Source organism: Hylaeus anthracinus, unplaced genomic scaffold (assembly GCF_026225885.1).
Source record: "Hylaeus anthracinus isolate JK02 unplaced genomic scaffold, UHH_iyHylAnth1.0_haploid 11997, whole genome shotgun sequence".
Classification (NCBI taxonomy): Eukaryota; Metazoa; Arthropoda; class Insecta; order Hymenoptera; family Colletidae; genus Hylaeus; species Hylaeus anthracinus.
The window spans coordinates 5407977-5428609 of NW_026534344.1; the positions used below are offsets into that span (position 1 = coordinate 5407977).

Here is a 20633-nt window from a genome sequence, read left to right on the forward strand (position 1 = left end):
AAAAATTCTAGAGTTGATTTTATTAATAATAAAAAGTAATGGTACAATTCTTCTCCTATGTTTTCAAATGTACTTATAACATGATTACATAAAAAAAATGTTGATAATAGATCTTAATTATATTTAATTTATTCTATCTCCATAGAAGCACTCTTCTGCTGCCAATACAGTGGTATATACAAAGTGTCATACGAACATTATTTAATTAATATTAGCTGTCCTATTTTCTTATGGAAAATACAAATTATAGTGTTAAATAACAATCAAAATGTAACTACATAGATGCATGTTCTAAATACCACTTGGAAGCATTTATTTTTATTTATATGTATTTTGAAAAGAATTTCTTAAAATAAAGTACATATTAAGAAATATTTAAATTTTCAATCAGAACTCTTACTCCATGATCCAATAGAAGATAACAAACTTGAAGTACAACATAATTAATATTGTTAAGTAATATCTGATTAATTTTTTTATATGTTTTATTAGTGCCTATTGTAACAATAATATTGCATTATATGTATGTATTATTATTTACATATCCAAAAATAATAGATTTTAAACAAGTGCCATTTCCAAATTATCATAACTATGACTATAAATAGTATATATAATTTACGAAGCAAAAATGAGGCAGTAGCTTAATTCCTTAGAACCAAATGTTTCATAAGTAGTACAAAGAAACGAAATTTGGAACATTATAAAAGATGGACGAAATCGAAGATATTAGAGGTTAGTGAAGACAGGAATGCCGGAATGCGTAACACATTGTGTGTATGAGTTTTAGTTTAATATCTCCAGTACAATTTTTAATTCTGTAAGAATACTATTCGTACAGGAATTCTTATATGTTCTTATAACTCAGTATATGCAAATACTTAATACGTAAGACAAAAAACTTTGTACGATGTTGTCTAGAACGATTTATAATTTCGTGCAGAGGACAATACGTGACAATAAACGAATATTTCATACATTACGAAATGTACGGAAATTTAATTGTCAACAATATAATTTAATTGTAAATCATTTGTATTTAAAACAAAACTCTAACCTCATGATACTTAAAAGATTCAAGAGCAAGAAAGAAGCTTCTGAAGAAGTAATCAAAACAATATTATCTAGTTTGAATATTTATAATATAATATATTTTTATTGTAATAAACAAATACAACAAAGTATATTTATATATTTGTTGCACACATTTTTTTCAGGTAGATGAAAATGACAATGAAGAAAACGAATCTCTCGAAGTAGATGATTATCTACTGACAAAAAATTCGAAAATAATTAATGCTACTGTATCTTCTCTTCGTGTAGATGCTATTGCTAAGGTAGCATTTGGATTGTCACGCAAGTATGATCTTGTAAATTACTTGATAAATAAAATATTGAGAAATATAGTTCAAACCTTTGAAACTTTATGTATAAAATATCAAGCAATCTATTTGTGATATCAAACCAATGCAATTACTATGTAGCATATAGAAGCAATAATTTTAAATTTAATTTGTTATAGCTTGATAGATAGAGCATTTTATGATAGCAATATTCGTATTAATGGAAAGAAAATTCTAAAAAAATCTCACCAGGTAATGATATTCTTATAATTAAGCAGAAAAGTTATATACTAAAACAAAAGGATTCATTATACATTCACTGTATAGGTGGAGGTTGATGATGAAATTGATTTAGTTGTTGACCGGGATACTAAAAATCCAAAATTAATAATAGTACATCGTTCTATATTATTAAAGGCCAAAGGAAACGTCGACTCTATTAGTGTAAAATTGCTTAGAAATAAGTCTTTATTAATTGAGGATTATCCTGAGCCATGGGATGGTATGGCATAACATTGGAAAAAACTAATAAATTTAAAACTTATTCAATATGTATATGCCATGTATAGTACCATTTTATTCTTTTAAATAATTATCATCTTCAAATAATTCATAAATAATTAAATTCAAAGGTTATGAAATGTATCATAAATATTTATTTAACAATTGTATACAAAGTATAAATACACAAGACTGCATGTATGGAAATAATGTTACCAATTATGTCATTACATATTTGTTTTTAACAATGTATTTTGTATAACTTTAATGCACTGAAAGAAAATAATAGACTATCAGTCAAAAATTTCCTTCCATAGAAAATTGATATCATAAATATTCAGTACTTACATATGATATACAAAGTATTCCATTTAATGACAAATTACTTAAATCTTCCAATACTTTGTTAACATTACCTGTATCTTTAATTTCCTATAAAAAGTATTACTTTAATAATAAAAATTTCAATGTAATTTCATTATCTGATGTAATGCAATCTACAATGTAATTTACACTAATTTTTGAATTTATCTCAGAATGTGTACAAAGTTAAACATAATCTATTTACCTGTAAAACATATTCTTTAACATCATCATCCAAGAAAGGTAAAAAAGCAGCAGCTATATGTGGTTGCTGGCAATGAAAGCAGTACTTCATAATGTCATTAAAAGACAATGCATGTACAACAGGACAAGAATACAAAAGGTGTAGTGCTTCAATACAATTGTTAATTTGTTCAAAGGTTGGATGAATATCCATTTTTCTAAAAGGTTCAGAAATTACTACTTGCCAGCCTGATATATATCCGTTACAATTTACAATAGCGCATATATTCCGTACTTGTAGTAAGATCTTTTTTAAATCGTTAATTATTAATAATTTGGCTAATTGAGTTAAATTTTTATCCCATAATACATAATCATGTACTTCAAAATCTATGCAGATTTGTGCAATAAGAATAAGTGCTTGTGTTGAGTAATTTTGCGTTTTCCATAAAATCTGTACTAGTTCATGCTTGGAACATGTTTCAAACGCATTTATACTGTAACCTATTCCCAATGATTCCAATCTATCTATGTACTTTAGAGATTTCATATACTTTTTGATTGTTTGATTATTACGTTTAGTTAAATCTTCTAATTCAGCTGTATTAAATATCGATTGTAACACGTGAAGAGCTCTGTAACGTGTTTCTGGGCTATAATTTTCGTTACTTTCATTAAAAGCAATATTTATAAGAAAGTTAGCTGATAATTCGAGATTTCTGTATTCTAGAATGTAACGCGCTCTTAATAAATTATCATCAGAATTCGAATTTGGTTCGGAATTTACGACTGAGAATGTATCCGTTATACTTTGATTAAATTTCGTGTATTTATTTTCTGGCTGCAACCATTCTTGTAATAATTCCAACCACAGTTTCATCATGTTGATAGAAAACAACTGACTAAGAGAATTAACTGCCGAATTTATATCGGGTCTATGATCAATTACACATCTGTATCTTTGCGGAATACTTTCATCTGTGTACAATTCGCGGACCAACTTATATGGATTTCCAATCAATGATAGATAGTTCCTCTTTTCTAAGCCGTGTGTACGTAAAATATGTTCCGATGTAAAACGTAAATACTTAAATTTTATTTTCTCTAGCATTCCCTCTTCAAATGTAGTTGATTTCTGAACTGATAGTTGAGCATATTTATAACATTCCTCAAGTGCTGCTACTTGGTCAGCGCCTGGAGGTGTATGATTTACAACATAATATAATGCTGCTGTGCCATAGTATAATGCATTTGGACCATCCATTCGTTCTATACATCTCTTTATATTATTTAATAAGCTACTGTTTCTCAAACAAAGACTCCATTTGTCTGTTTTATATTTATTTCCCCACGTGTGGGTTACTTCGCCTTTAATGGCCAATGTAGATATAATATGTGATTGTAATTTAAGAACAGGAGCAATCTCTAACCATTTTTCGTAACTCTTTAAATTTAATTCTGGAGTTATAAGAGTCCATAATGCAACTTTAGGTAAGAAGGGCAAACGCCATTCTGCTATAGGTGGTAGATTCGTACATTCTGGATTAAGATGCATCCATTCGTCACGTTCTATTTGCGTAGGTTGGCTATTGCGAGTATAATTTTGAAGAAAACAAAAAAAGTTTATATGTTCAATATTTTTGTGTCCTATAAGATCCATAAGGATTATGAATACTTCATAATAATAGAAATTGATTTGTGAGATAACACTGTTGATGCAGTTTACTAGAGCAGCTTTGTCTGTAATCTTGGCAGCTACGATGTTACATTTCTTTTCCAGTTCATTTACTTCATCTTTGTCAATGTGTAATTCTTTTCTTCCATTAACATTACATATATTTAATTTTGGATTCCACGTCTTTATTATCGTTTGTAGATAAAGTAATAAGCAATCTTGAACATCAAAACCAAAATTCAAGCAAAATTCTTCAAATAAAGATACCATATGATCACTAGTAAAATTCATCATATGTTGCAATATTTCTCTTTTAGTTGTAGTATCGCTCGTTAAAATCTCTTTGTACGAAATAGAATATTTTGATAACTTTTGTGCCCATAAGTGTAAGGTTTTATTATCTTGATATGTTTGAATTAATAATTGATTTTTTGTCAAACGAAAGTATTCATACCCAAGCAATGATATCCTTAAATGTCGAGTACAATCTGGCGGCAATGATTTACAAGCAGTAGAAATCCATTTGCACGCTTCTGACTCGGGTAACATAAATAAACACGACAGACCAAGATGAAGATCGAATGTTCGTGTGCTTAATATTTTTTTTATTAGCACTATTAGAAAATGGAAATATAATGATTGTGTTTCTTCTAACAAAGTAGGAGGTATATCTGGCATAATAGAAATATTGCAATATAATGTCTTGATAATTTGCAATAAACAATAATCGTTATGTTCCACTTTTAACTTCCTCATTTTATCAAGCAATTCCTTTAATGGCTCTTGTATACTTAGAGGTTTGGAATTTAAAACAGTTTCATCTGTTACTTTATGTTCTATATCAGATTTTGATTTAACCATATGAAATTTCTGCAGAGAAATTACGTCTCTAAATAATGGTAGCAAGAGTTCATCTGCAGCAATAGCTAGATCTTTGTATATCGTGTACAATTTCCAATTTGTTTTTGAAACTTCTTTTTGTATTGTACTCGGTTCATCTGATCTGTGTTTAGTAGTTTTGTTAAAACAATCTTGATACAAATTCGACCAAACAAGTAATAGCAACATGGACTGTAATTTATCATCAGAACAAACACATAATGAAGTAGAAATTAAATTCTGAATATTCACTGCAATGCCTGGATCTATTTCAGCATACTGTAGCATTAATGAACACATCTTATGTATATACTGACATTCTTCTTGCATTAAATGGAACTGTGGTCCTTTGGATTTGCTAAAATATTTAAACATATCTACGTCCTTTGTCCACTCTAATAATAAAGATATGGCTTCAAGTCTTTGTAAATGAAGTAAATCTGCAACTTTAATGACTTTTTTGTACTTTATAGGCAAGCAATCATTTTTTTCAGTATCTACACTGTACAATTTTTCGATGTAATTCTGTAATACTTGCTTTTTACCAGTGTAATATTCTTTGATTGTGATATCAATTTGAAACTCTTTTTTTAAGAAATACATTGACTTTACTTCATCTATACTAGTAGTAACACTGTTGCAGTAATGTGACTGACTTTTACTTTTTTTTGCCATTTCTTGTAATTGCAACTTCACCCAACCCAACATTTCAATAAAATGTTCAAGGGATTTAGGTATGATCTTTAAAGTTAAACTGGCCCTTACGTAATTAACAATTTGTACACAGCAATATAATAAAATATCTGTTTCTAAAGACTTCAATATTTCCATCACTTTCTCAAAATTCCCTCTAGATAGATAATAGTTCGTACAAGACGAAAATGCCTGTTTTCTTAATAAGGGATCATTTTTAGTTATTTGTTCAATATGAGAAATCATGTCATCATGATTTTCTTTTATTATACGACATACAAATTTATCATTTATACCAATACGCTCATATCCGTATTTCTTTAATATAAGTTTTATTGGAACAAAATTGTATTCTATTCTAATTTGAGACGCTAAAGCATGGTCTAAATTAATGCTCATTTCTGCTAGATTTATCATAGTGGAACTCCATGGAACTGAAGCTTTCTTTAATACATCTAATGTCTGCTGCAATTTAGTCTCTACATTCTGAATCAAGCCAATAATAACAACAATCTTTTGTTCCCAAGGTGCTTCTTCACCAGACCACCAATTTTTAAAATTGTTTATTGTTTTCTGTATGTATGTAGAAAAGACATAATCGTTTTGCAAAGAATTATTTAGCATGTACTGCTTTAGAAATGTATTTACAAATTGTGGAATTATATCTACATGTACTTTATTCAACAACATATATGATACTTCAATTGGTTCTCCAATGTATGAATCCAGAAATATTGTTAATCTATACTTTCCTCTTAATTTTTTTATATCAGACAAGGCTTGCATTAAGAAGACAAATTTTTTTAGATCTGAACCTTTACTCAGGCATTCACGATGAGCATGCAAGGACTGGTCACTTTCTTCGATTCTTAATAATTTTACAAATTTATTGGCAAAATCAATTCCATTTTGAGGCCATGTAGCGCGATGCGATTGTTCAAATGATTTAACTCTGTTACACCCCCAAAGAATAATTTCTCCCATTGCACCAGGAATAAAAGATAGTAAAGTTGGTATAAAATGTGATAACCATGGCCAAAGGGTGGGTGGAGATATTTTCTCAGGAAGAATTGCAAATATGTTTTGCATACTTTCTACAGAAATATATTTCACAATATCTGGAAGATGTCTAGTCCAAATCAGAGTGGCTGCATCAAGTTCACCTAAACTTAAATGAGTTTTATATTCTTCCATAAAATTTGCTCGTGAAAATCTTATCCATTCCTTCATGGTGTCTTCATTATAAAATTCAGAATCTTTACAATATCCCCAAATCATGTGAAATGTTTCTAGTTTGTGCAATGTGTTGTTAATTAAAAACAGAAGATTTTGGTGTTCATTGTTTCTCATTTTGGAAATAGTTTCCATTATTCTTGTGCGCGCGTATAAATAAATTTTTCTCATTTGCTTATAGTCTGGTATAAGTGCCTTGCTACAACATTCTACTATGTATTGCACATTTTCTATTTTATCAAATATATTAAGTAGAGCATCTAGTTGAATAGGATTGGTAACTTTTCTTGCCCAAGGCCCAAGTTGTGATAAAAATAATGCTGCTTTTGCACAATAAATTGGTTCCAAGGATAAATTAAATTTGTTTGCAAAAGCTTCAGCTCCATCAAACTGTTCTCTCCTTATTAAACGTTGTAATTGATATTCAGGAAGACTTTCTGATATAGTTTTCATTCTAATTGTGTCTATATATTTAGTATTATTCTCAAAGTAATTGACACCTTCTAAGAATAAAATTACTTCATCCCATGGATCCATAATTTCAACAAGATATGTTGTAATAGGTACACTTATTTGAAATTTCTGTTCAAATTCTACAGAAAATGGAGTATTCAAGTAATAATATAGAAAACAAACATAAATAAATTATGATATATTTTAAATTAATGCATCACATACCTGGGAATGAAAGGACACATAAAGTACGTGTAGTAGCACATTCACTATCATTTGTTGTTAGAATAAGAATCTGACATGAGCTATTGTCATTATCTTCAATTATCACAAAGTCTGATACAGGCTTATGATATACTTTTAAACCAAGTAAAGTTTGAGGGCATACCATATGTAATATGTTATTTGTACATAAGCATAGCATTGACCTATAAACATTAAAAAAAGTGATCTATTAATGTTACTATAAAATAGCTTATTTTTTATTTAACTTGTATTTAAAGTAGTATACAATGCTACATTGTTCATAAACACTTACATGTGATTTTTTAAAAATTTTACCATGCTATAATTATAACACACTGAATTAAAATTATTACATTGTTCACTGGGCCACATAAATAACATATTTGAACATATCATAGCTACTGATATTTCTTCATTTATTATACCAATAGTAGCACATATTACCTATAAAAATCTTATGATAACATATTTGGTTGTTATAAATAAATTATGTGGAAGATAAAATTATCTCCATTCTTCTAAGTGATTTATTAGTTAATGAAATGTTGAAAGATAAAATACAAATTTAATTTACCTCATCATGAGAAAATCCTTTGAATAACTGTACATATTGCACTTGGTCTACAAGTTCTTTTACTGTAATGTTAGTTTCATTAAAAATAGCATCTTTAATAAGTTTAACATTAAACTTTGATGCTCTGTAATACAATTGCAGATTTTGAAATAGGTAATTTGAATAATAGAAAACTTCATTTAATCATAATAATTTTATATAATTACCTGTAAATGACTCCATTTTTTGCAACAAGATATATATTGATGAATTCACACTCATTTTGTAATAATATTGTTTTTATAGTATTTGTGTCACTTGTAATATTTCTACATATAAAGATTAACTTGGTAGAACTATTATGATTTTATAAAACACCCATATAACACTGATATAATTTTTTTAACTTACTTTGAGAAAATAACTTGTCCTTTAGTTAATAAATGAAGACAATATAGAATTCCACTTGAGAGTACAACAAACAAAAATGAACTGTCATCGGAGATGCAATAACATACTATTAATGAATTAAAACTGATACTTAATAATATTTCCTCACAAGTTTCATTCGTAAATATTGTAATTGATTTATCAATTGCAACACAAAGCCTTGTGTATTGCATGGATGCCAAAACATTTGGCTCATTTATTGCCTTCCAAAAAAAATAAAAAAAAAAATAAATAAATATACATGTCGAATTGAGTAACCTCCTCCTTTTCGAAGTCGGTTAAAAAATATAAAATTGTTACAAATATTGTGAATCTATCAAGAGTTAACGCAATAAAACAATTTGTAATATTATAATATAAAAGAAATTAAATTAGAATCGATACTCATTTATAGTTTGCATTTATTTATTTCATAGTTCACAGATAGAACAAAATCATTAATTAATACAGGATGAAGGAAAATATTATATTGTTTAAAATAAACTCAAAGAATCGCAATAATCTAATAGATTCGCAAACACTCGTGTTTAAAATATTGAAAGATAAAAACCGTTAAGATACAAGAATTTGTTGCAGTCGAAATGAGAACTGATAGCGACTTACCTTTTCGTTAGATTGTATCGTGGCAATTGTAGAAGTTTCGTACAATGAACCATTGTTTTCTACTATCGTTCGCGTACCAAAATTAACAGTTTCTTCTTCTTTATCAAAACCTGACAACACTTTGTTCCACAACGCCATATTACCCGCGAAACGTTTATGAAAATACTGACGCTTGCGTAAATAAGCTTGCAACATGCGACCTCTTCAATAACGTTTGTAAATTGTACTATCTGTCATAATAATGCACACATAACCTAAACAAATTCGATGAACGTAACAAATGTATGCATCAATTTGTTTTGATTTTCTAGTCAAATACGACTAACATATTTAACATGTAATTGATAGTGCACAACACTTATTCGAAAATATTTTAATTTTTTATTCAAGAACATTGTTCTACAACCATAATAATTAATTTTACTATCGTGTATATATACAAATAACTTTTTTTAGAAAAGTGTATTTAAAATAAAGTATTGTTTGACCTTCGTGCGTTTAAAAAATGGATATTTTAAAGGCAGAGATAATGAAAAAACGTAAACAGTTGGAGGAAAGCAACATTTTGGTAATTTGTGAACTTTTATTGTATTTTTCTATGTTTTTATGTTGTAATTAGTTAACTTAATTTCACCAATATTACAGCAAAACAACAGAAAGTATTTTAGAAGAAGTGAGCTAATATCAAAGGACAAAGAGGCAAAGGAAGTACAAAAGACAAATGACGAAGATATTAAGATAAATGCAACTCAACAACAAGAAGAATGCATAACAGATGGTAGTGCTGAACATTTAATGTTACCTAGACATGAAGTTATTAAAAGATTACGTGAAAGAAGCGAGCCTGTATTATTATTTGGAGAATCAGAAATGGAAGCATTTAAACGATTAAGAAAATGTGAAATTCTAGAACCAGAAGTAAACAAGGTATATACTTTTACAATTTGAGATATGCTTGATACTGTTTTAAACTAATAAAATATTAACATATTTTAATATTATTTGAATAAAAGGGGTTCAGAAATGATTTTCAAGAAGCTATGGAACAAGTAGATCAAGCGTATCTGAATGAAATATTAGCTTCTTCAAAACCACAAGATCGAAATGGAAAAGGAGATGTAAATGTGCCAGATGAAGAAGTTACTTATGAAGATTTGCAGAAGATGTCTGTTAAATTAAACAAAGGTGATAGGGACTTTGACTTGAATGTCATTACACAATTCATACAATTCTTAGTGCAAATGTGGGGTAATCAATTGAATAGTAGAAGTACTGCTGAAAAAATGAGCACTAGAGGAAAAATGGCTAGTGCTACTTATGCGCAAACAAGAGAATATTTAAAACCTCTCCTTAGAAAATTAAAAAATAAATCTCTGCCAGAGGATATTACCGATAGTTTAACCGACATTGTAAAACATTTACTTGAACGTAATTATATATTGGTAAGTATATAGATTTAATATATTACGTGATTTTAATTCGAAACATTTCATCAAAGAAATTTATTACAGGCAAGCGATGCATATCTACAAATGGCTATAGGTAACTCTCCGTGGCCTATTGGAGTAACTATGGTCGGTATTCATGCACGTACAGGAAGAGAAAAAATCTTTTCCAAAAATGTAGCACATGTAATGAATGATGAAACTCAGAGAAAATACATTCAAGCATTAAAAAGATTAATGACTAAATGTCAAGAATACTATCCTACAGATCCTTCTCGCTGTGTAGAGTATTCAAAAACATAATATTTTTACATAAAATATTTAGAGAAGTATACACTGTAAGATGTAAAATATTTAATTAAATAATAGTACATATTAATTATTCAGGTCTTTCTTACTACAGCCACAGTTGCTATATAATGTATGTAAAAATAAAGTTGAACAATAGAAAATAATCAAGATCTCCTATCATAAGTAGTGTATCACCTTACCATTTGAATACTATCTTATTACCTCTTTGTACTATTCATTCTACCATAATGAACATAAAAATAAATATACCCCACAGAACATAATGTAACTGTTTTTAAAAATGCATTCTGAATAAAACAATACTACACCATTGCCCCATTTTTTTTAATACTTTCTATGTACTGTGTACTGCTTTCTATTTTATTTTAGAAGCAAATTCAATTGACTTCTTTACTGCAGCTTGAACTGCATTCATCATAGAAGCTCTATAAATACAATAAATAATTAATAATATTATATAATGTATTACATACACTTTTTTTCATTTATATCTTACCTAACTTGACCACATTCCATGGCATGAACTCCTGCAATAGTTGTACCTCCTGGAGAGCATACTTCATCCTTTAATTGACCAGGATGTCTACCAGTTTCTAATACCATTTTACCAGAACCAACTAATACTTGAGCTGCAAATTTTGTTGCCATGGGTCTTGGAACACCCATCATTACAGCACCATCTGCCAATGCTTCTATAACAAGATAAGCCTAGAAATTTTATTTTATTTTATAAAATTATTACAGATATTATGGGTTCTTGTAAAAGAATTAACATAACACTCACATAAGCAGGACCAGAACCTGTAAGGCCACCTATAGCATTCATAAGAGATTCGGGAACAGTTTCAACCACACCAACATACGAAAGTAATGTGTTTATCATAGTTTCATCTTGATCAGTTGTGTTCATAGTAGAGTATACTACAAATTATAAAAATATTATAAAAACAGTATTGATATTATTCATGTACACATATTGTATTTACCTATTATTCCTTCACCAACCATCATTGGAGTATTAGGCATACATCTAATGATTCTTGGTTGAGCTACAATATCCTTAAGTTTCTGAAAATATTTCAAAATGCAAAGCACATCTTTTTAAGAACAAAGTAGGTGATTAGAATAAATTTAACTCTTACATTGGCTAAGGTATCCAATGGGACACCCACTAGCACAGAGACAAACAGTGGTTTAGAAGACTTGCACAACATTGTAGCTTTCAATCCATCAATCGCATCATCGAGCACATGTGGTTTCATTGCTAGAAATATGACATCACAATTGTCGAATACTTCTCCATTTTTGAATGTAGCATGGGCACCCAAGTCTGACCAAAAACTCAGGGTTCTACTTGTACGAGCAGAAACCCAAACATTGTTTGGATTTAAAATACCTGCAATGATAAAACAATTGTATTAATCCAAAATAATTATTATATCTGTAACTATTACAATAAAATTAATTACCTTTATGAATTAAACCAGCACCAATGGCACTAGCCATATTTCCACCACCAATGAAACCAATTTTAGTTGATTCAAAATTGTATTTTGCCATGTTTATCTGCAAATATATCCAATAACAGATTAGAATGCAAACAATATATGCACATTAATTATTATTAGCTGCACAAAGTATATTCCTAAAGTGTGCAATATAATGTTCGAATTTTTTAGTATAGTGTAATTCAGGAGATTTTGTTTAACATTTAATTTATCTACGAGTATTTTTTATTGTTTACTTGTGATAAAATAATGAAACTATTATTTACTTTCAAAAATATTGCAATCGTTTCGAACCATACCAAACATATATACACACGTGCATACGAATAATTGTCGAATTTATAAATATGTTTAAATACAAATACATGTTATGTTAATTAATGTTAAAGAAATTATACAAATGTCTTACGTAATGTATATTACTTTGTACATGTATAATTTATCCGAAACAACGTGAAAAAGATATCAGTTATTGAAACTCGACTATAAACGGTCCAATCGTGTACAATTGCGTATCGTGTCCAGATTTTAGGACCAGCGTATATTATATTTTTTGCGAAGAGAGAAAAAAAATTTGAAAGTCGAAAAAAATCGAATAAACACAGGAAGGAATAGAAAATAGAATAGAATTAGAAATATAGAATTGCAATCCCATCAAACAGAAAATTCATTCGAAGTATCTGCAATCTTTTTTCTGTATTTTCGATATGTCAACGATAGAATGTATATTTTGTACTAAATAAACTCCTTACAAAATATTACTCTCAGAGTTTTTGTATTTCATTTACATTATGAATTGTATTCTAAAATAAATTAACCTATCCACTATTCGAAGTAAACATGTATAATTTTAGTAGATGCTGATTATCATCAATCGAATAAATTAATTATAATGCGTACATAGTGTCATATATATAGATGTAAGAGAGAAAATAAATAAATATTTGACATCTTTTTTATTTTATTCGTAAAATTGTACGAGGTTGTACTTTGCATTCGTTGATTTGTGTTGACGCGTGTAACGTGCAATTCACCGATGATAATCAATTTCCTGATTTGCGTATTTGAACGAATTTCTTAATTACAAACAATGTATGAGATAATATGACGTGCATAGCGTCCAGATCGACGCAATTTGTTGAACATTATAACATAACTTAGGTTTATAATAATGGGTAATTGTATACGAAGTTTACTAAGAAGGTTACAACGAAAGAGATGTACCGAAAAGTAATGTATCAGTTTTTAACAATTATAAACAAATACAAAAAGCATGCATATTTAACAGAAATGTAATTTTAGGACTATTATTTTACTGATCGTGGGCCTTGATAATGCGGGAAAGACCTCTGTTTTGAACCGTATAAGTGGTGGTACGTTTTTTATTATTACAAATTTCTTGTTTTATGTATATACTACTATTATTAACCTTCAATTGGCTGTTCCTAAAATGAACATAGAGTAATAGAACATATTCTGTTTTTTGCACAATTTTGTTGTGTTGATTTAACACAAACTCTATTGTTTGTCAAATTTGTATGTCCATACATATTCAATATTTTATTTGTAATTTTATTATTTTTTTAAATTGGCGAACAGTACATAGATAATGTATTTTTACTTTTACTTTTAAGATTCAGACAAAAGTGTATTACCTACAATAGGATTTCGAACAGTTTCGTTAAGATATAAGTCATATGTGGTTAAAATTTATGACATTGGAGGTAGCTCACAAATCAGATCCTTGTGGACAAAATACTACAGCGGTGTAAGTAATTAATATGAGACTTATAAATTAAAATATTCCGATGAGTAGGATTACATTTCATAAAAATCTAATATTTTCCCTCACAAAAATGCTCTTGGTAACAACACATTTTGAAATATTCTTCTCTCTCCATTTTGCATCTTTTAGATACATGGTCTTATATATGTGGTGGATGCTAGTGATATTTCCCGTCTTACAGAAAATAAAGTTGTATTTGGTGAATTAATTTCACATGAATGTATTTCAGGGAAACCGTTATTGTTGTAAGAAAATTGAATGTATTTTTTATGCTTGCCTATTTTCCTTCTATCACAGAACACCATTTACAAATATAAATGCACCAGTTTAAATTTGCACAAAAGATTTACTTGTATGCAATATTTACACTATACTTACATTAATAAAACGTAACGTGTGTTTTACTGTAATAAGTTTCTATAACAGGCTTGCAAACAAACAAGACATATCAGGGGCTATAGATGAATTAGATCTTGTTGAAAACTTAGATGTTGAACATGCTGCTAATACTATGAAATGTCCTACAAGAGTGGAGATATGTTCATGTACTGGAGGAGAAAGTCAATCAAAAGGTACCACTACAGGCATTAAAAATGGCTACAAGTATGTAATTGATTCCTCAATCTTTGTAACAAACAATTCAAGAAAATTTCTTAGATTCAATTTATATATACGAAATTTATTTAGATGGCTATTGGACACAGTAGCAAAGAATTACACTGTATTAAACAATAGATTCAAGGACACACAAAATGTTCGAAATGATAAAGTTATAGAAGTACGATCTACAACACCAGACACATTATCAAGATTGTCAATTCATTCTAATCCTTTCAAACCAATCAGAGAACTAGTTATGAAAAGGGTAATACATCAAATATTGTTTATATTATTATTATTTGTTAAAATATCTTCATTTTACTCATTACAATTTCAGGAAGAAATTGACCCAATGAGTGTTTCACATTTAAATAATGGTATGTAATATTGTGATAAAAAAAAAGTTTGACTAATTAATAACTTATCTTAAACATACAAATATATTTATAGGTGTTGCTTCTGGAACTAAACTGAAGAAAATGTTTATGCACAAAAATAAGACTGCACCACTTACTACTGAAGAATCTGTTATTGAAATTGATGATATATCAGAAAGCACAAAGTTTACCACTAGACCTTTAGGAACTCAAAAAAGTCTTCAAACACTTCCACCAGTGGCATTGAATACATTTTCAAATTCAGTTAAATTAAAACCAAATCGTCCATATACCGCTCCAGAACGTTCACAACATTTTGTAAATAAAATAACAATAATCAACATTCCTGGTCAAGTGACAGAAGGTTAACATTATTTATTGTACTTAAGTAATAAACAGGGACCATCACGAATAAATATAATAAAAAAAAATAAAAAATTATATGGAGACAAATATTTTTAACAATGAAGTTATTATTTTTTGACTGCAAATCGACTGATAATTTTAACGCAAAAATGCAATATTTAAGAAATATTTAATATATATTAAACAATTTCCTTGTATCTATACATAGTGTAAGATAATTTCCAGTAATATTTATTTTTTATTATGCAATTATTTCTGTACGAGTTAAAATATGAAAAAAAAAAATAAATTGTGAAGAAACAAATAATATCTGTATGTACTTACAAATTATTCTACGTACAAAATATATTAATATTATTTATTAATAAACATGGGTGTTTTTGTTTTACGTTATTGGTTACAATATACATTTTTTTTAAATTTTAACTTTATTTTAAAAGATTGTATACAAGATTGGTACACAAAAGTTTGACAAATATATGGATTGCAGTATATATTAAGGACTTACAAAATCTATAGTATAAATGTACTAAAAAACTTTCGATTATATAAAAGTATTACATGAAACTGTGTAAGAGAATGCTGTAAAGTCTCAAGCATAATTCAATAGCACATATTTTATCACAATTTACGATACAATAAATATTGTAAATATTTTTGCAACATTATCTTATATCGTTGAGCAATTACTTTATACGATTAAATATGAAATATTAATATGTTGAAAAATTACACTGAAAATTGTTACGACAAGGAACAATGCGTTTCATTTAATACTAACCTTTAAGTGAATAATTAACTTTTTTGTGAAAAATATTTCGCACAAATAACGCCACATATATGAGTATACAGTAATAAAGGCAAAGTGATCAAACAATTTGAAGCAACATTAAAAACTGTAAAATTACATTAATAATTATTTAAGAATTATATATTCTTATCATGAAAGACTGTTATATCACGATATCAAAAGTTCTCATTGATTATAATAATGCCATTTTAATTATAAATATAGCAAATTTGCCATTTCAATATTGCGCTTTTCTTCTAAAATTCTTATCTACATCGTTTGGGAATGACTCCTCAAACTATGAAGCAACATAACTTTATATTTCAGCTAGCAATTCCAAAAGTATATGTCAAATGCATTTCATAATAATCTAGTTACAGAGTAAGTAATTTTATAGTTTTTCTCTTAACGTTAGATAAAACTTGAATATTCGTTATAATTGCACCTTATATAATCACAACTATTTAGACATGTTCATTTACTACTAAGTAGAAAATATGTCACTTTTTATATAAGGTTAGACTATTGCTTGTTGCATAAAGACACAAGTTTTGTCCTCCTGACGTTTGTACAAAGCAGCAGTTATATTAATTGTATAAATTGTTCAAGTTGCTTTTGTTACAATGGCTCAAAAATACTTCTTTCTAAATATACTGGTAAAATAAATTAGAGAATCTGGAGATAAATATTGAATTCGGAAGAATTAAATAAATATCGTATAATGTTATTTCAAATATTCTCAGGTTTACTTTATACTTTAACTCACTCTTATTGAGTGTTTACCTTGATCAATGTATCACTGAATGAATAGCATTGAACATTATCTCATTTCCATAGATGATTCTCTAATTATTTTGAGCAGTACATATATATAATAATTGTATAGTTAGTATATAAATTACTTATTAAACTTTGTTTAAAAGCAGCAATTAAAAAGGCAATTGATCCTCGCTATATTGTGAACTGAGAATCATAGTGGTGTAAGTAAAAAAAAAAAAAAAAAAAAAATTGAATTAATCTCACAGAAGATGTGTGATATAATGCAATATATCAATTTTTTTTATTTTTTTTTTTTGGACTTACACAACCATGATCCTCAACCCGCAATACGTATAAAGCACTATCTTAATTTTATTTTGCATTTGTACTTATTTAATATCTTATGTCTAATATCCCAAGTATATTTTAATAAACTTTTGTACGACCACTATTTACCTTATGTGGCTTTATAATGGCTTAAAAATGATAAAGGTTATAGTTCAAAATTTTATCGCTATAAATCTATAATATTTTTTATAAATCTTGCAAAAGATATATGATTTGTAAGATTTCTTTTTAAATTTGACGAGTACAAAAATGTATATATACTATAAAATCTATTATATTGTATTGCTGTAATGTTTTTGTCTTATAATGTAATTTTTGCATAATATAATGGCAGTTTATAAGATAAATGCTATCATTTAAATGCAATACATTGCAAACACACTACAAATGAGAGTAGCACAGACAAAATATTACCATTTAACTCTCAGAGTAGTGATATTAGTGCAATGAAAAGGTACACGCTGTATAAAATCTATTATACTGCATAAATCTCTCATGTATAAAATGACTATACCGCTCCATTTTTTGCGGGTGTAAATTTTACTAAACGAGTTAACATTGTAGTAATGCACGGAATTTGTTTTTGTTGATGCATTGTTATGTTGTCAGGAGTATTGGATTCAAAATCAATAGCAACTCGCTGACAAACAAACGTGAGCAAAGTTAACAAGTCATACCGCATTGCATTCTCGCGTAATTCCATGCACAATGCTTGCATGAACCAGGAGCCACGAGTAGTATTCCTCCAAGAGTAATAACCTATACAATTGATATAATTTTTGTAGAAATAATGTTCTTAAGAAATCCGTTCTTTATATTTAATCTATTATACAAGATGGTTCGTCAAAAGTAGAACACTTGGTTATCTCTTATTATAACTTTTCAAATAGACTTACATGTCCTTTTCTATATAAAGCTACAAGTTCTTCAGTAATCTCTAACACATATACATTTTATCATTAATAATCTAGGATGAAACTATCAAGGATATTCATTCTTTATGAACTAAATGTATTGTTTCTGATGGATCATTCTGTATTAACTATTATTCCAATTATTAAATTGTATTTTAACAAAGCATTTACCTGGTATTGTTGAATAAGCAATTAAAAAGTCTGCATGACTTGGTATACGAAATGAGGAAACAGGTAGACCATCAGTTTCTGTTCTGTCTTTCATTGTTATACCTCCATCTAATCTATCTCCTTGGCAAGCTTGTATAAAAAATAACTTTGGTTTTCCTGCTAATGTAGGACATTTATCAGCTGTGAAATGGCTCCAAATGGAATCAGGTTTATAGGATGTATCATGAGCATAAAGTAATCCTAATTCTCCATGGCTCAATACAGCTACAATCAAACAGTCATGCTGAGAATGATCCATGCCAGCGACTGTAAAATGAAAACAAATAGTTTTTGAAAATATATTCAATGAACGTTTGGTTATATGTTTAAATTTACAATTTAACATGTTTCATGCCTCATAGACCACCACTGATTCACGATGAACTTTCCATTTAGGTTGTTTGTGATGTTCACTATTAAGAGGAATATAACAAAAAGATATTTTATAACATCATTAATCACAACACAATTGTCATGCTTAATATAGTTTGTAGGAAAACTTAATCCTTCTTCTAAAAAATAATGATACTTGCAGTATTGTAGTTATGGTAAAACAAATTATAAACATTTAAAGTAAGATTCAGCAGTGTAAGTCATTTATGATTCATGCAGCCGGAATGGAAAGTCACAATAAAATTGATGTGGCAAGGAACGTGTTAAAAAGAACATTCTTATGATAATGAAATAGGAAGTTCAAAATTATAAAAGGGTAGAATATCCACTGAGTACCTCTTTCTAAATTTCTCACTATATCTCTATGTGTTGAATTATGAAAATCATTTACTTCAAAACCAAGATTGTTCAATGTAGTGATAAGATTTTCACAATCCATATTTGTTCCACATCTAGGTTTGAGATGTGCAATAGTGAAAAATTCATGATTAAAAATAATAGCTAATCCACGTTTTGAATGATTCATGTTGTAATGCGTAGCATAACGTTCTGTGGGTGCCATTTGTAAAGGGCCCGCAAGGGGACTGACACTGTTTCTGTAAAATAAAGAAAGAGCATGCCTGATAGTGGGTCCATTTAACAAACCATTAACTCATTACACATGAAAAGACAGCATGGAAATAACATAATTGTCAGGTTTTATAAATTATCTATTTTGTTTACTAACATTCCAACCTATGAAATGATCTATATTAATTATTTATATATTATTTTATTGTTATACTGTGGATAAACAAATTTACTAATTCAATTTAATTTGCTTCATTTTAGCGAAAAGATTTGGTTTTATATGGAATATAAGGAATATGAGATTTGTATTTGTATCAAAACACAATCTTCAATCAATTCTAAAAATAGATAATCTGAATTAAACAGTTTCATGCAAGTATATTACACGTATCGGTGTACAATATGGAAAATGTCGTGAACACAAGGGCATTGACATTCTTTCAATACATAATACGATTTAATTGTACAAAGCATTCGTGTCAGTTAAACCATACCTGGAGCATCCAAACGCGTCTCCGACATCGTTACTGTATTTTATGCTTTCGTTCGTGGTGCCACTTTCCGTCGAACACATGTTTTCACTTTAGAAACGATTTACACAGCGAAAGTAACAAACCGTTTTGTTATAAAAAATCTCTGAACACTGTTTACTAACGCAATCAAATGCGAGTATGATTCACGCCAACGCGCTCTGTCATGGTACCAACCATTTAATCACTTTTAATACGGTAGCTTGGCTGGCCTCCCTGGTGAACACACAGTGCAACATAGATATATGACAAATATTTATACAAGGTGTCCCAAAAATGTTGTAACACCTTGAAAGGGGTGGTTCATGGGGTGATTTGAAACAACTTTTTCCTTAGCGAAAATGTTGTCCTAGGTTTCGTTGAGGAGATATTAACGGAAAACACTGACCAATGAGAGCGCGAGTATGCCGATGGAGCGGCCGCGGTAGCGAATGAGCGCAGCTGCCTAGCGCGTAATTTATGCTCAACCGGCATACTCGCGCTCTCATTGGTCAGTGTTTTCCGTTAATATCTCCTCAACGAAACCTAGGACGATATTTTCGCTAAGGAA

The 20633-nt window shown here is 28.7% G+C and overlaps 5 protein-coding genes across 14 annotated transcripts; 3 read left to right on the top strand and 2 right to left on the bottom strand.

Moving 5' to 3' along the window:
* The first annotated feature begins 431 nt into the window (after nucleotides 1-431).
* On the top strand, nucleotides 432-2055 carry LOC128889867 (mitochondrial transcription rescue factor 1). 3 transcript variants are annotated; one of them, XM_054147912.1, is made up of 5 exons: nucleotides 432-735; nucleotides 842-1105; nucleotides 1218-1360; nucleotides 1523-1595; nucleotides 1671-2055. In XM_054147912.1, the coding sequence occupies exons 2-5, from the start codon at nucleotides 911-913 to the stop codon at nucleotides 1854-1856; spliced, it is 597 nt and encodes a 198-aa protein (XP_054003887.1). In that variant the 5' UTR covers nucleotides 432-735; nucleotides 842-910; the 3' UTR covers nucleotides 1857-2055. The 3 variants fall into 3 exon arrangements, with proteins under 3 accessions (XP_054003887.1, XP_054003888.1, XP_054003886.1); XM_054147913.1 differs by having other exon boundaries at nucleotides 433-735; nucleotides 944-1105; XM_054147911.1 differs by lacking the exon at nucleotides 432-735 and having other exon boundaries at nucleotides 742-1105; nucleotides 1671-2054.
* LOC128889832 (kinetochore-associated protein 1) lies at nucleotides 1977-9382 on the bottom strand. Its single transcript, XM_054147840.1, has 9 exons — nucleotides 9176-9382; nucleotides 8534-8775; nucleotides 8350-8451; nucleotides 8144-8267; nucleotides 7862-8013; nucleotides 7549-7751; nucleotides 2413-7463; nucleotides 2193-2276; nucleotides 1977-2116 (listed from the first exon to the last, which is right to left on the bottom strand). Exons 1-9 carry the CDS (start codon nucleotides 9368-9370, stop codon nucleotides 2072-2074), a joined length of 6198 nt encoding a protein of 2065 aa, XP_054003815.1. The 5' UTR covers nucleotides 9371-9382; the 3' UTR covers nucleotides 1977-2071.
* Nucleotides 9383-9443: 61 nt separating this feature from the next.
* Nucleotides 9444-11176, top strand: LOC128889857 (pre-mRNA-splicing factor 18). Its single transcript, XM_054147882.1, has 4 exons — nucleotides 9444-9743; nucleotides 9821-10102; nucleotides 10189-10617; nucleotides 10687-11176. The coding sequence occupies exons 1-4, from the start codon at nucleotides 9681-9683 to the stop codon at nucleotides 10921-10923; spliced, it is 1011 nt and encodes a 336-aa protein (XP_054003857.1). The 5' UTR covers nucleotides 9444-9680; the 3' UTR covers nucleotides 10924-11176.
* On the bottom strand, nucleotides 10953-20552 carry LOC128889860 (caspase-1-like). Of its 8 annotated transcripts, none has more exons than XM_054147894.1 (7): nucleotides 18552-18570; nucleotides 12402-12498; nucleotides 12075-12328; nucleotides 11919-12000; nucleotides 11717-11853; nucleotides 11429-11640; nucleotides 10953-11357 (listed from the first exon to the last, which is right to left on the bottom strand). In XM_054147894.1, exons 2-7 carry the CDS (start codon nucleotides 12490-12492, stop codon nucleotides 11288-11290), a joined length of 846 nt encoding a protein of 281 aa, XP_054003869.1. In that variant the 5' UTR covers nucleotides 12493-12498; nucleotides 18552-18570; the 3' UTR covers nucleotides 10953-11287. The 8 variants fall into 8 exon arrangements, with proteins under 8 accessions (XP_054003869.1, XP_054003867.1, XP_054003866.1 ...); XM_054147892.1 differs by lacking the exon at nucleotides 18552-18570 and adding an exon at nucleotides 13430-13569; XM_054147891.1 differs by lacking the exon at nucleotides 18552-18570 and adding an exon at nucleotides 13341-13487.
* LOC128889855 (ADP-ribosylation factor-like protein 13B) lies at nucleotides 13530-17367 on the top strand. Its single transcript, XM_054147880.1, has 8 exons — nucleotides 13530-13670; nucleotides 13743-13813; nucleotides 14075-14208; nucleotides 14356-14471; nucleotides 14653-14829; nucleotides 14914-15091; nucleotides 15164-15203; nucleotides 15277-17367. The coding sequence occupies exons 1-8, from the start codon at nucleotides 13612-13614 to the stop codon at nucleotides 15570-15572; spliced, it is 1071 nt and encodes a 356-aa protein (XP_054003855.1). The 5' UTR covers nucleotides 13530-13611; the 3' UTR covers nucleotides 15573-17367.
* Nucleotides 20553-20633: the final 81 nt, after the last annotated feature.